The sequence below is a fragment of the Sinocyclocheilus rhinocerous genome, unplaced genomic scaffold (genome assembly GCF_001515625.1).
Source record: "Sinocyclocheilus rhinocerous isolate Xijiao unplaced genomic scaffold, SAMN03320098_v1.1 scaffold1314, whole genome shotgun sequence".
NCBI lineage: Eukaryota > Metazoa > Chordata > Actinopteri > Cypriniformes > Cyprinidae > Sinocyclocheilus > Sinocyclocheilus rhinocerous.
Window position 1 is genome coordinate 410,771 of NW_015644118.1, and position 14,685 is coordinate 425,455.

A 14,685-nucleotide genomic window follows, 5' to 3' on the forward strand; every position below is an offset into this window, starting at 1 on the left:
TCTATACTCTGTTTTAATGGTTAAATTAAATTTTATTAATCAAAAAGCCTGTCTAATTAATTGAGGTTTACAGTTTTATCTTTACCAAATTCTGTTTTCCATTATTTTCTGGATTCCATTTTAATGGTTCCATTAAATTTTTATAATCAAAAACATCTCTAATTGATTTTATTAAAAAAAAAAAAAGAAGTATATATATATATATTTTTTTCAGGAATACTGCACATTTAAATTTTTCTCCTAAATAAATTCTGGTAAATAATATTTCTGGTAAATACTCCTTTAAAAAGTGTTTTTTGATTGTAATTTTATTAGTAGTAGACTAGAACACTTGGATATGTTGTAATTCTTACACCATAATACTGAACTTGTGATTTGGACTATGAGATGGACACTTGCTTCTTGCACTTTATGTTGCACTTTACTTTTTTTTCTTTTGGATTTCATTTGGTTTAATGAAATATAGTTTAATAAAATATTCTTAAGTAAAATTGTTGATTTTTTGAGGGAAATTAATCGTTTAGATTAATCGATTAACCGATAAATTAGTCGATAAATTAATCGAAATAAAAATAGTTGTTAGTGGCAGCCCTACAGCCAACATATGCACACCTGAGATGGCACATCAGTTAAATATTATAATAATGTGCAAAGATGTTAAAAATTTACTGTTATGGTGAGGAACTACTATAAATTACTTTTTGTTATTACTAGCAACATTTATTTACTTAACAATGGAACATTTTTTGCTGTTGCCAATTATAAAAGCACATGAGTAGTGTGCATTCAATTATTTTAAAGTAGTTTTAATTTAAGATTTTAAATAAGCTGAATTTTGTGTTATTTTAATAGCAATAATATCACAGATGAAGGGTTAGATATTGTTAATAGATTGTTGCAATGCCTGTAAACTTTAGGAATGGATCACTACGGTTGACCAGTCAACTAAATTTTGGCCAATTAGTCAACTAGTTGTTCAGAAAATTGGCCCAGTTGATTCTATAAGTATGTAGTTATGTGCATCTCTTGTAAACACAGCTACAACGCTTGAATCTGAATCAGTGCATCAGTATCACTTACTCAAAGCATTCATTTTTTATTAACCCACTTATTTCATGAAATCAGAGCAATAAAACCCCTCACTGACATCAGATGAGTTATCTACAGAAGTTGCTGTTTAAGGCACGTTGTTAGATGCTCACCGTAGCTGCTTTGCATAGGTCTGCTCGATCTCCAGGCGCTCCTTGACGAACTTTGCATAGCGCTCTAGAAAGTCGATGCCCCACTGTGAGTGTTTGTCGAGATTCTCGAACTGGTCCTGATCAAGGAAGAAAGCAGAAAAGAGAAAGAGGTCCAGTGAGAGGGAGTTTGATCTGTCACTGGGCTGCTGGTGCCAGACAGGAAACATGAATATGGAAGGACTTGTTTGAAGAATATTAAACATTTGCAAGGTGAGTGCAGAATATAAATCAATGCTAAATAAACATTCACATTGCAAACAAGGATTGTTTCATTGCTTTGAACACATTTTTAACCAACTCAAGAGGAAAATCACTCCTCCTTTTAAGGGACGTTTAAAGGCAAGGAATCATTTTGGCAAATACGATTCTACTCTGCAATTATTTATCCGGCTATAAAAACATATACAGGATTGTAAATGTAGGTAACAGCCAGCTTTACAAAATCTCACTGCTTTTATCTTTTATTCTAAACATGATTCCACCTTCTTCATCCAGCCAGAGTTTGGATGAAGAATCGGTTGAGCTGAAAGCTTCAGCTCAAGACTGTTACAACACATTCCACACCACCAACCCGACAACACAGACATGGTGGATCCAAAAAGTCCATCTGGGTTCTGAGCAACAAACAACCCTACGGAGGAGTAAGTGACATCTACAGCAGGACTATTTATGGTAAAGCCTTGGATGTAGCTAGACTGAGAGAACACCTAAAATGGGTTCTAAAACAAAACACTGAATAGCTAAATAATATTTATAAAATTTAATAAGTAGGGACTGAAAGAGAGACAAGGCAAGCTGTGTATTAGCTCGAGGCTGAGCTAGTCTGTTCACAGGGGGCAGAAGACTGTCAATCCACTGTGCAACAGGAGACAAGAGAGATATAGTAATGCAGCTTCAAAGGCTTTACCTCAAATCCAAAACAACTTGTGTCAAAGTACAAGATCACATGAATACATTTTTATCATTATTGCATTTTTCCTAATATGGTGACTAGTCAACAGTCCAACCTACAGTTAAAACAGCTAGCAGGGTTTGAACCTACACCCTTTGCATGCCAGAAGAGAAGAGGAGAGCCTTGTTCTGGAGGTCTGGCACTGACTCTGTGAGACAGACTGAGATTAGAGGCAGCCAGCATACTTCCTCCACTGGAGAACAATGAATAAACGTCTTTACAAGCACCTCAAGGAGCATGGAGCACAGATTACAAACTCATTATTCAGCCTCACCCTGAAGACTTCTGACGAACATCATCAGGAATAGAACACACAACTGATGAGAAAAAGTGAAACCTTGGGTGAACCCAGCAAAAGATCCCTGACTATTATGTGACGTTACACCGAGGATGTACACTACAGGATGGGAATGGCACATTAACACACTGACCACAACAAAATTAACAGAGTATTCATTCAGGCACCATTTTTATACTATAAAAATATATTTCTGTAATTTATATATTCACTATATATGGTAGTGGAGACTGACCAAAAAGGGAAATAATATATAAACAAAAAATATTCTCGTAACTTCATAGCATTACGGTTGAACAACTGATGTCACAAGGACTAATTTAACGATGTCCTTTCTGGGCCATAAAACGTTTCAGTTACGTGGCTGTCTATGTAGGATCCAAAGGCTCTTGTATTTCATTAAATATATATTAATTTGTGTTCCGAAGATGAAGGAAGATCTTATGGGTTTGGAATGACATAAGGGTAAGTAATTAATGACAGAATTTTCATTTTTGGGTGAACTGTCCCTTTAATGTTGTCAACAATCATATTAAATAAACCTATTGTCCAGCCATAACACTCGATCTTCAACCTAACACTTCAGTCAAGCCAGTAGAACACACTGGGGTTCATCTGTTCAGTGGACTATATTTTGAGCTGACTTTATGTTTTCGTTATACTGACAGCATCTTATTTAGCTAATGAGTGCACGGATCAGAGAATGAAAGAAAGAAAGAGAGGAGGGGGGGGGATGATGAAGGCAATTAAGATAAAACTAGAATCTCATGCTCTGTTTGCACACAGGACCAGTAGTTAATGATTACTCTGTCTGGGCTATAACTCTCATGACAGGCATTAGCCAGAATCCTGCCCACCTTTAACATAGAGCGAGCCATTCAACGACAGCACCTGACAGTCAAATCACATCAGGTGGGAGGTTTAAATCCAAATTATCTTTCTAAAACTGATGAGTGTTGCATTAACACATAACGCACACATGTGTGGGTGATTCTCCCGGCCTGGAGGGAGTATTACACACAGTCCTGCCAGTTCAATACCGCTCGCTGCTGAAATCGAGGAAATCACCTTAGCAGCACACTGATGCTTCACTCAAGTGGAAAAACAGCATCCCCCCCACCATCTGCCAGACTTTAAATGTCATTTAACACGCACATGCATACACGGCAGTTAGGGTAAAAATACTGAGATCACTCATATTCTCATACACATACTAGGGACATTTTACAAATTAACTAGTCTGAAGTACTAGATGACTAACTTATGTTAAAGATGTCCTGTAATATCAGGCTGCTTTTAGGGCCATGGCCACAGAATACTGATCAGACACATTTCGTAGGGACATCTGGACAACAAGCACAGTTCTTCTATACTGACTGATATACAAGCAAAATTATGCATATAAATGTTATATTTATAATAATTAACTATATAGGTTGAATTCAGGCAAATTGGGAAAGTTTTGCCATTAAAATAACTGGGAATAATGTCCCAATTATCCTGAATTAACCACTACCAAAATGTTATTAGTTGAAACCAATGAAATGTCATTATTTTATACAATTTTTAATTCCACAGCAAAAATGTATATGCTATTGAAAAAACCTTTATTTAAAAGGTTTATTAAATAATATAAATATTAACAAATTACATTTAAAAAATATGTAATATAGTATTTAGGTGTTTTTATACTGCAAGTTTTAAAAGTAATTATTTTTGAACTTTTGGCATTGCCATGTTTATTATTAAAGTATTATCAATGCACTATCAATACTAATTCACATACCTCTTACAAAAATTGTCCCTATACATACTAAGGCCCTTAATACTTTGAAGGATACAAAGTATTCCCCCCCCATAAATCATAATAGGCATAAATCATATCACAAAACGAGTGAACCTTAAACCAATAAACAGAATGTTGTTACCGATCAGCACGGAGGGGGCTGGTTCATGGAGTGGGTGTAACTTAAAGTGACACATAACAACTGAAATGTCCTAGAGTAACACTCAAGAGTTCAACACAAGGGGAAGGTTTGGCTAAGACCATTCCATTTCAGTTCTTCAGTTTCTCTCTCTTTTTTTGGATTTGTAATTTGGTAGTGATTTGCTGCATTTATATTTTAAATGTTTTCATTACTATTAACATTCATATATATATATATATATATATATATATATACACACACATACACATATACATATACATGCATATATACATACACATACATACATAGTCTATTCAGAGGGTGTTTAACTACACACTGGCAGATTGGCCAACCAGCGGGTTCTCTCTAAATTCACACAAAACACACCTATGACATCCAGCAAACAGCTTGATCCATGGCTCTTAGTGGCATGTGTTCTCTGACTGGCCCGTATGCACCGACGATGATATGGAGATGGTGGTCTCTCAGCTTGTTGTGAGAGCCTGTTCTTTTGGCTGGAGTGATTACAGAAGCTCATGACTATGGATGCAAAATTAAAATATTTCACATCTTTGTTCACACTCAAAATCCAGCCTGTTCATATATTATACAGTGTAAAACAAAGGCAGTAGCCAAGGGCTGGCATAATACATCCAATTCTCTGGCTGGTGCCCAGTTACCGTTGGTGCCAGAGTTAGGCGAGCATGCTCAGTTTCTATCCTTACGTCACCCTCTGATCCAAGTGCTCATGAATAATTAATGCCATCAGTTCATGCAGGTTCCGCCTCCACAGGCTGACTGGCAACTGCAGTTGCTAGGAGACAAAAAGAGGTGGGCCAATCTCAGCTTACAGAAACCTGATAGAATTCATAAAGTTAAGTCTCAAGGGAGTGAAACGTCCCAGACCCCCTGCAGAAGCAAGTATGCCCAGATTCACCTCTGATGTGCATCAAATGAGAATGTTCTGAGAGAAAAGAGAGGGGGAACTTATTCAGCGAAAGGCTTTCTCATATATCTTTTGTGCTTGCAAAAGCAGATTGGATTTCCCTCCAATGACTCAAGATGAGCACTCTAATGCAAGGTGATTCCAGCAGTGCTCCTTTAATATTTTTCCAGACGTTCCCATCTCACAATTCCTGTCTCTCTGCTAGTTATTTTGTGTTCCTTTCCATCTTTCTCAGTGGAGCCTCTTTGTTTTTGTTATGATGAATTGATTCTTCATCAAGAATTTCTGTGAATAATATCTGCATGTATAATTCCAAGGCTCTTCAATATGCAGAACTCTGCCACTTTTATCTAGGAGGACTAGGACGTGACGTGTGGCCAAGTATGGTGACCCATGTACCCAAATACATGTATTAAATTTATTAAAGGAGTAATGGAGTATAATTACAGTATTTTATAATTAAGCTACAGTGTTTGTGCATTTATAAAAGAGCTTTTAGGCTCGAAACGTCACCTGTGTTGAGAACATAATTAAATATTTTTTCTACTTTTGGAGCTGTGGTGTGCCAACTTTGATTTTCCTGTTTGAAATTTTTTTGTGTTCGAGCACCTACATTGAGCTTTTGGCCAGCTGGATGTGCGCACTTTGATTGGAATCTTTGATAAAAACATTATGAAAAATATTATTTGGAATAACATGAATTTTGGACCAATCATGCAAAACAGCACCAGGAACGTGTACTAAGAAAGTCAAGTCAACAAACTGACCTTAAGTAAATGTCCGGCTAGACTGAACATTACAATGAGAAGAAAACAGAAAACATGGAACAGAAAAACTCAAAATGAGTCAAAAGTGTTGAGTTGTTTCTGTGGAAACCAGAACTGTCTGAAGAACTCACAGCAAGATTATCTATGTATCTAGACAGACTGAAGACTATGAGGAATAAACTAACAACTAGTTAGAGTTGAGATAATGGTACCACTTGGGGTAAAAGCAAAACACCCTACAATCCAACATTTCCAATTTGAATGCAGTACACAACACACTAAAAGAACACTAGAAGCTAAGAAAACTAAGAGTGAGGGAAACTAGTGGCTTAGCAGCCAATTTTCCCACAGATATTTAGTTTATGTAATTGTTCAAAAAAATAGTTTCAGTGGGAAACAACTCACTTGTTTAATTGATCTGCTCTTTTCCATTTCTAAAGTCTGCACCATTCCTAATACAACCTCAAATTGCATGCAAAGAACAAAGGTTTTAGGACTCCCAAAAAAGAACAAAATCTTTCTGAAAATCAGAGACAAACAAAAATGTGGGGGTCTTGAAGGCCAATGGGCGTCTCAGGAGAGGCATCTCCTAGAAGGCAAACATCCTGTGCTCAAATAATGACAGGAAGTGAGGTCAGTACGTGAACAATAACATGAAAATCTCACCGAGTTCCAGCATGATGGAATTAAAAGAACAATCATAGAGCCATGCATGTGCTACTCTGATCATGCCAATGGACATCTTGCGTACTGCTGTGACTGAGGACAATAAAGGAATTAATACATGCAAACTGTTCCTTGATGGCGCTTTGATATTATTGTTAGATCTTCCCATGTATGCCTGGAAGATTCAAACAGAAAAATTAAACCTTAGCTACATAGAGTGAGCATGCAAATCACACACACACACACGACCTGTTGGGGGGGAAGCAGAAATGTCACTCTGTCTTTATTACTTGAATCACACAGTACAAGCCTCTGGCACTGTTTAAAATCAGTCTTCGCAATACATCCGAAATCTAGCATAGAGACCCCCAAGAGATCTACTGCACTCTGTCTTAATATCATGAATTATACATGGAATACAAAAGAGACTCAAAGTACTTCCTTTGGTGGTTTACAAAGTTAGAGCATTAGATAATATTACTATTATTATATATAATTAAAAGTTAAATATAAATAAAAATGTTATTGTTATTATTATTGTGATGAGTGGGGCGGGGTCGAGAGCCGTGGGAACGGAGCGAGGCCGGTGACGCGAGTGATAATGAGCGACACCTGCACCACTCACCGGTCTCGAGTCCCACGGAGGAGCTCCAGAAGGGTAAAAGTGACTACAGTGAAGGACGAGAGAGGACCAGGCCTGAACTATTTACGTTGTTGTTTTATTGTTTTATGCGGCAGTCATCTGTGAGGGGTGTTTTGTGTTTGTTTATTTGATTATTAAAGTTTTATGTTTAAATGTTTGCTGGGTCCTGCCGCCTCCTTCCCTGAGCTATGAATGTTGTTACAATTATTAATACCATTATTAATAGTAATATAATTTCTACAAAATGTAGAAATTTTTCATTATTTTAATTATATATTTAAAATAATATAAATGTATATAAAACACGGGTTGAATTTCCAACAATAACTCTATTATTCTTTTATTAACATGAGTCATACCACCCACCGGTTACAGTACTCTCTGCCTGAATTTTAGGGTGGCACTGGGATCGTTAAAAGTCATGCCTTCTTAAAAAGCTTTCTATTGTTTTGGCTAATCCATACATTAGCATTCAAATAGTTCATTTCAAGGCACTTCCAAAATTCCCTTCTGAATGAAGGATGGGGGGAAGGGGTTTCTAAAATCTCACCACATCCTCAGTGCAACCTGCTGTGCTTAATGAAGTGCCCAAGGGCACCACCTCTTCCTCTCTCGCTTTCATCTTTCCTCTCTAGCAGCACAAGGGACAGGCCTAATTCAGCCTCCACATGGCACTTCTTTTGATGCTGCCAAAAAACGGAGAATCTAAGTAAAAAGACGAAAACATTGCCTTGTATTAAGTTGCAGCAGCAGTGAAGCATTTATAGCTGTGGTTAGCTGATCTGCAGGTATTGTACTGGGGCAAAAGCTGACTGGCCAGAAAATGACAGTAGACCTGTGGTGGCAGAAATTTGAGTCTGTCTGCCCAATAAAAGGATCGCATGAGGAGAAGATGCAAGGGGGAGGGGAAAAAGAGTGAGACAAAAAGAGACTGGAAGATCACTTGCACCCTGTACAACTACAAACCTGGATCTCCATCCCAAAGGCCTGCTTCTGTAAAACGTCTGGTCAGAATGCTACAGGCATATCTTCTTTTGTATTCAACATAAGAAAGAAACTTATACAGGTTTGGAATGACATGAGGATGAATAAATGATGACAACATTTTTTGGTTTAACTATTCCTTTAAAGTAGTTTTTCTCAATGGGGGCGGTACCGTCCCCCAGGGGGTATTCGGTACCGCCCCCATTGAGAGAGCATTAAAGAGCAACACACAGCAACACTGCTAACTTGACCACAGCATTTCAGTAGCAGTAGGGCCTTTCGCACCGCTTTAGTTCCAGAACTAAATGTACAGTACTAAAGTACTGGGACGATTTTGCGCGAACTATTTCCCAGTACTATTTAAAGGGTTGCATTCGCACCAAGAGTGTGTACTAAGAAGTGACGTAAGCCGGTCGTCATTTGTGCGTGGCGTTCAACAACAGAAACATAGAAGAACAACATTAACAACAGGAGGATGGAAGACGCTGTGATCGGAGCTGTGTTTTTGTTGCGTCCGGCGGTGCGAACACGCCAAAAAGTGGGTAGTTCCACAATTAGTTCTGGTACTATGAAAAGGTTCCTGCGGTGCGAAAGGCCCCATTTAAACCAGCATCAGAATTTAATCTGAACAATTATGTCTTACAACCTCAAATAAACATCAAATATAGAAGTATCTCTAATGGACAAGATCAGGCCTAGGTTTAAAGTAAAATAAAATAATAATAAAATAAATTAAATAAATTTTTCATTGACAATCTACAGTTTTCTGTAGATTCCCCATCACTGTTCCATTCCCACTAAACACTCAAACACCAATGGTGAACCAGTGGTCCAAGTAGGATACATCTGCTGTGAACTGATGACATGATCTCAGTGAAGACTATTCTTTGTCCGTTAAAGGTTTGGGAGAACTGGGCAATGAATCATGGGTTTAAGACTGAAAGTGATCAGTCTGACTGTGGAGGAGCCGGAACAGGAAACCATAGGGAAAAGGCCTCAGGAGAGGTCGTTACATAAACCCTTACTTTATGATCCTACAGTCCAAGTGGCTGTCAATGGAACTGGTCCATGAAAGCGAGGGAGATTGTAAGAGAGGAAGAAAAAGAGCCCACTGTATAGCGTATCACAGAGAAGGCTCACAAGACGCACCCGGCAATCACATGCAAGTCATATCCAACTCTAAACACTAAGTTAAACTTGCAATTTAATGTCAAACTAAAACCACAGATAAGCGTGACTCATCAGCCAAACAGAGACGTTTACAGAATAACAGGAGAGGCACATTAGTAGAGTTTCAGTCATCAACAAATCTTTTTCCATTCTCGATCACTTCAATGTAATGACTCGTAAGACTGGTTCAATTTCCAAAACCATTCTATAATTTATAACAAAAGAGTGCACAAGAAATATAAACATTAATTCTTTGTATGAGGCATCACTTGAATGCTTTATCAATCAAAGGGCAAAATTCATCAGGAGGAAACGGGTTAGTGCCTGAATCATTATTAGGTCACAAGGCATGTTTGCAAAGCTACACATTACTGGGGTCATTAACACGAGGACCACTGAGGGTGGGAACAACTGTTGTTTTGTGGTGCTAGGGACACTTGGACAGTTCATGTCCCCAGAAAACGTACTCCAAGAACAAATGACTGACTGTAACATCTGATAAATTAGCCGTCCATTGAGTCAGGGGGCAGCCACGTGTCCTCTAACCCATACGTACAGAACAAACCGGGCATCATTATTTGATTGAAATACCGAATAAGACCATTTTAAAGACCAGATGTTTCAAAGAGCTTTAAAAAGATCCCATGAAGTGGTTTGATAGATGCAGTTTTATGCATTTCCTTTTGTAACAGGAAGTTTGAGAGGGAACTACCGAAGGACTTGTCTATTAAAAAAACGTACTAAAAAGATTTTACAGAAACCGAAATTCAAGTTTTAATTTAGCTGAAAATAAACTTTATTTAATAATCAAAACTAAACTCATTTTCAGCCTAATATTTTCGGTTTAAGAAATTTTGATGCCGCACTAAAAGAATCAACAATTTTTTTGTTATGTCACAGCCACATGACTTGCTAGTTCAAATCTCATTCTAGAAAGCATTTAATTGGACAAATCTGACTGCCAACATTTAGGAGTATAGTAGCATAGACATTTGAAAATACAGCTTCAAAATTAACACATGGAACAAAGCCACAAAACTCATTTTGACTTCCTCTCAAAAGTCAGGTCTGTAAAGATCATATTAGATCTCATAAATTAGCAAAACTGCTTTAAGGAGACAGTGAGGATTATTTATATTAAAAAGATACAGGATGTTGCCTGTAAGCCTATAAATCAGATTTACTCACAGAAAACTAATTATATCACTAATCAAATGACATAGCTGACACGAAGGCCATTAAATGCCCTATTCCTGCTTAGTGAGGAACAAGTATGGTAATACAGAATACAGAAATAGAACATTCTGCTCCTTCATTACTGCAGTGACATGAGTAATTGTTGGCGTACAACTACAGCAACAGAAGAAAATTTGGTGAGGCTATATTTTTCAGACATAAAAACAGTTCATTGGCAACGAAAAAGTAGCCAATAGCAGAGCGTGGATGACCTGTACACCATCTGGGCCCTAGTCGGTGAGGTCATCGCTGAGGCCAAGCCAAAGAGTGACATTTCCTGTCTCCCTAAGGAGAACTAGAGAGAAGAGCACTACTTAGACAGATGATACATATGCACACATTCAAATTCATAGCAGAATTGAACAACAAACAAGCATATAAATGTAAAATAAACTACTTTTAAAAAGCGAGTTACACACACAAACACACAAATGGAATGCAACAAACAATTAGCCCACAGTTATCACTGCAGTGTCATTCTTTACTAGTGCTCAGTAAGGAACCAAACAGGATGGGCATGACTTTCATGAATGCCTGGATGAGTCTAGGTTAAACCAGCCCAGAGGTCACCACATGCTCAAGGCATCCCTCAACGGCATAAGGAGTGTCTTTACTGAATACTAAATTAACAATTGTGAAACTTAAAGGGGTCATATGATGCGATTTCAAGTTTTCCTTTCTCTTTTGAGTGTTACAAGCTGATTGTGCATAGATAAGATCCCTGAAGTTGCAAAGACTAAAGTCTCAAAACCAAAGAGATATTCTTTATCTGTGCGCGCGTGTGTGTGAGAGAGAGAGAGAGAGAGAGACAGGGTCACATCACAGAGTCAGCCCTATTCGCACGGGATTAGTATTACCTGGTGACCTCCAGTCATTTGTAATTATTGCAGAGGTTGTCTGTGATCTTAATCCCGTGCGGCCATGTCTGTAATTTGTAAAGTAAAAATTCCCCCGCAAATGACCTACCATATTTCGCCGAACATAAGACTTTGTGGTTGTATCATTTTGTACACAATCATTAAATAGTATGCATTTACATAAAGCACTGTTTACTGAAGAGGATATGCATGAGTAAACTATCATTAAATAAACAACTGACTGGTGCCTTATTATAGTAACTTCCTGAATAAGTCATCAATGAACATAATAAAATGCATTGTTCAAGAGATCAATAGCTCATGTATATTCCAATAAAAATATGACTACATGAACTTAAGCATTAATACATTTATAATTATATGACCGTAGTTCTTGTCAGGCATGTGACAGTATCGCATTTTCCAGATATAAATAAAATATTATTTAAAACATGATTTTTGAGCTATGGTGGAAGGTAAGATATCGATTCTGTGGGTTTCAGTGATATTAGGATTTAGAAGCTCTCCTTGATGTAGATTAAATCTGCAGTTCATTCAAAAACACTTTCAACTTTCAAGTATTGGAAACTTGCCTGCTGCTGTACACAGCTACTTGCAGGAGCACACTAAACACAGAGACTTCTGATCCTGCACTTGACAAAGTCAATTAGCATTGTAACCACAGCTTTCACATCACTTCAAATCTGATAAATCTAAAATCTCATTTGAGAATGACTAAATCATCATTTGTGTGTTTTAACCTCTATGTCCAAGGGACATTTAATATTACAGTCACCAAGCAGTAGATAATACAACTATTATAATACTAATAATACTAGTTTATTAAAAGGAACGCTCATATTTTTCCACAATGAGTCAAAGGGACTCCACACAAGGCAATAAAATTTGCACTCTCTGTGTGTCAGAAGTGTTTCAGAGCCACGTGTTTTTTTTTTGGTCTGTTTCCCAAAGGAAATTGCCATGAAACAGTCCCAATAAAACTTCATGTAATGCACATTTGTCCAAGCCATAATTTCAGCCAGACGTGTCTGTAAGCACCTGGCATGGAATGCAGAACATTAGGACATCATCAGGCTGCGGTGATGGAAGTGAAGAAAGACAAAAATCCTGGAGGAAACACACAGTCTACAGCTCATTTTCTAGATAAGCCTGTCATATCTCATATTTCTCTACACTTTAGATTCACACTCTTCCCATAGCTGTCAGCGCCTCACATCACAGAAAGTCTCTTTCATCTCGCTGCTTCTGAAGACGTGCTAAAATGTACCCAAAACCACCTACAACCCTTCTAACATGGTCACATCCTTCTGTACCCCGAGGAGAAACTTCGTTACGGTCTGGTGTTCAAGATTAAAGGACTTTAAAGGCATGCCAGTCTGTAGGAGATGTGAGTGTGTGTGTGTGTGTGTGTGTGTGTCTGTGTAAAAAGGGAGTTGGTTCACTGCCTTGTGACTTAAGGCTGACACACACTTTTAAGACCATTACAGCATGCTCTGACACTGATTATCATTTCCACAGAGGGACACTTCATTTTCTGTCTTACTATAAAACTCACCACTGAGCAGAGAAGAACAGCACAATCGTGTCTCTACAGCTAAATAGCTCGAGAGAAATAACATAGACAATGTGTGATTCTATGCTAACAGTTACAAGCCAGCTGAGACAACGTATTCTACTGTGCAATACCACCAATACTGTCATTAAGGATGACATGTAAACAGTTTTGATAATATATGCTGTTTGGTGCTCAAAAAATATTTCTTACTATTATCAAAAGCTGTGCTGCTTAATACTTTTTTTCCAGAATTATTTGATTTATTTGATTACGTTCAAAAGATAAAAAGATTAGTTTTGAAAAAGAAATCTTTTAATTTTAATTTATGAAATATGGAATTCCTCAGACAAGTTTCCAACACATTCTGTTGAATTATGACCGCAAAACTTTCTAGTACACATGCATTTTCATAGTTTCAAAGTTTGCATGTGGTTTGGAACTGAATGCACGACACTGGTTTTGCTTAAGAAGTGTGTTTGGAGACTGCACTTCACACTCTCCATCCCAGAGATGTGTCAACCATGGTATGTTATAACCACAGACCAGCCAACTCATAAGAGCTTAACTTAATTCTAAAGGCTGCTGTTATAGATCCTCTTCTGTGAGCACCAAGAAAAAAATTAAGACCTCCAAACATCCGCAATCAATTAAACCTCCAGCACGCTGGGTGAGGCAAGGAATGGCTTCCTTCCTTCATTGGACACAAGAAGGATTAAGACCCATAATGGACAACATGGAACACCACTATCACTTTATCTCCATTTAAAGGTGAAGTGTGTCATTTCTGCAACACTAGCGGCACCAAACAGGCTTCCCAAACACCAACACCCACATATCCTAGTCGCCCCCATCTTCCATTGATTAAAAAAAAGGTAGTCCCAATACTCAGGCCATTGGTTGTGGCAGAAGCTCAAAAAGCAGAGCATGGTGCCACAAACATCAAGGTCATTGTTTTGATTTCCAGGAAATGCATGAACTTTTAAAATATATATAAACTGAATACAATGTAGGGCTGGGTGATAAATCGATAACAATAATTATTGCAATATAGTTTTCCTCTATAAAACGATAACAAGAGTTTGATAAATGTTTATGCGCCAAAGGCAGAACGAAACAGCAATACTCGTTTGAAGTGCGCCACACGGAGCATTTATCCACTCAACTCAGAGTTCAAATGGCAGCGCAGCGCGAGCTCACTAGAGCAGATGCGTTACTCGCTGATGAGTCTCAGTCACATGACACTAAACAGCGTTGTGAGATCCAGTGTGAAGTACTTGAATTCAGCGAAGATCACAAACGACTCCATTATTTAATCTATATATTTAATCATTATTTAAACTATAGTTTAAAGCTCCTGCTGACAAACAGGAGAAACACTGTGAGCAACAAGACTTTTCAATCTACAAATCATCATCATTTAC

General features: G+C 37.7%; 1 protein-coding gene across 2 annotated transcripts in view; it reads right to left on the reverse strand.

Annotated features, from left to right (window-relative positions):
• The window catches only part of fnbp1l (formin binding protein 1-like), a 49,708-nt gene that overhangs the window by 21,554 nt on the left and 13,469 nt on the right, over positions 1 to 14,685 (reverse strand). For both annotated transcript variants that reach the window (XM_016575622.1, XM_016575621.1), the window contains exon 2: positions 1,203 to 1,318. In XM_016575622.1, coding sequence (XP_016431108.1) covers positions 1,203 to 1,318 — 116 coding nt within the window. The remainder of the gene's footprint in view (positions 1 to 1,202; positions 1,319 to 14,685) is intronic.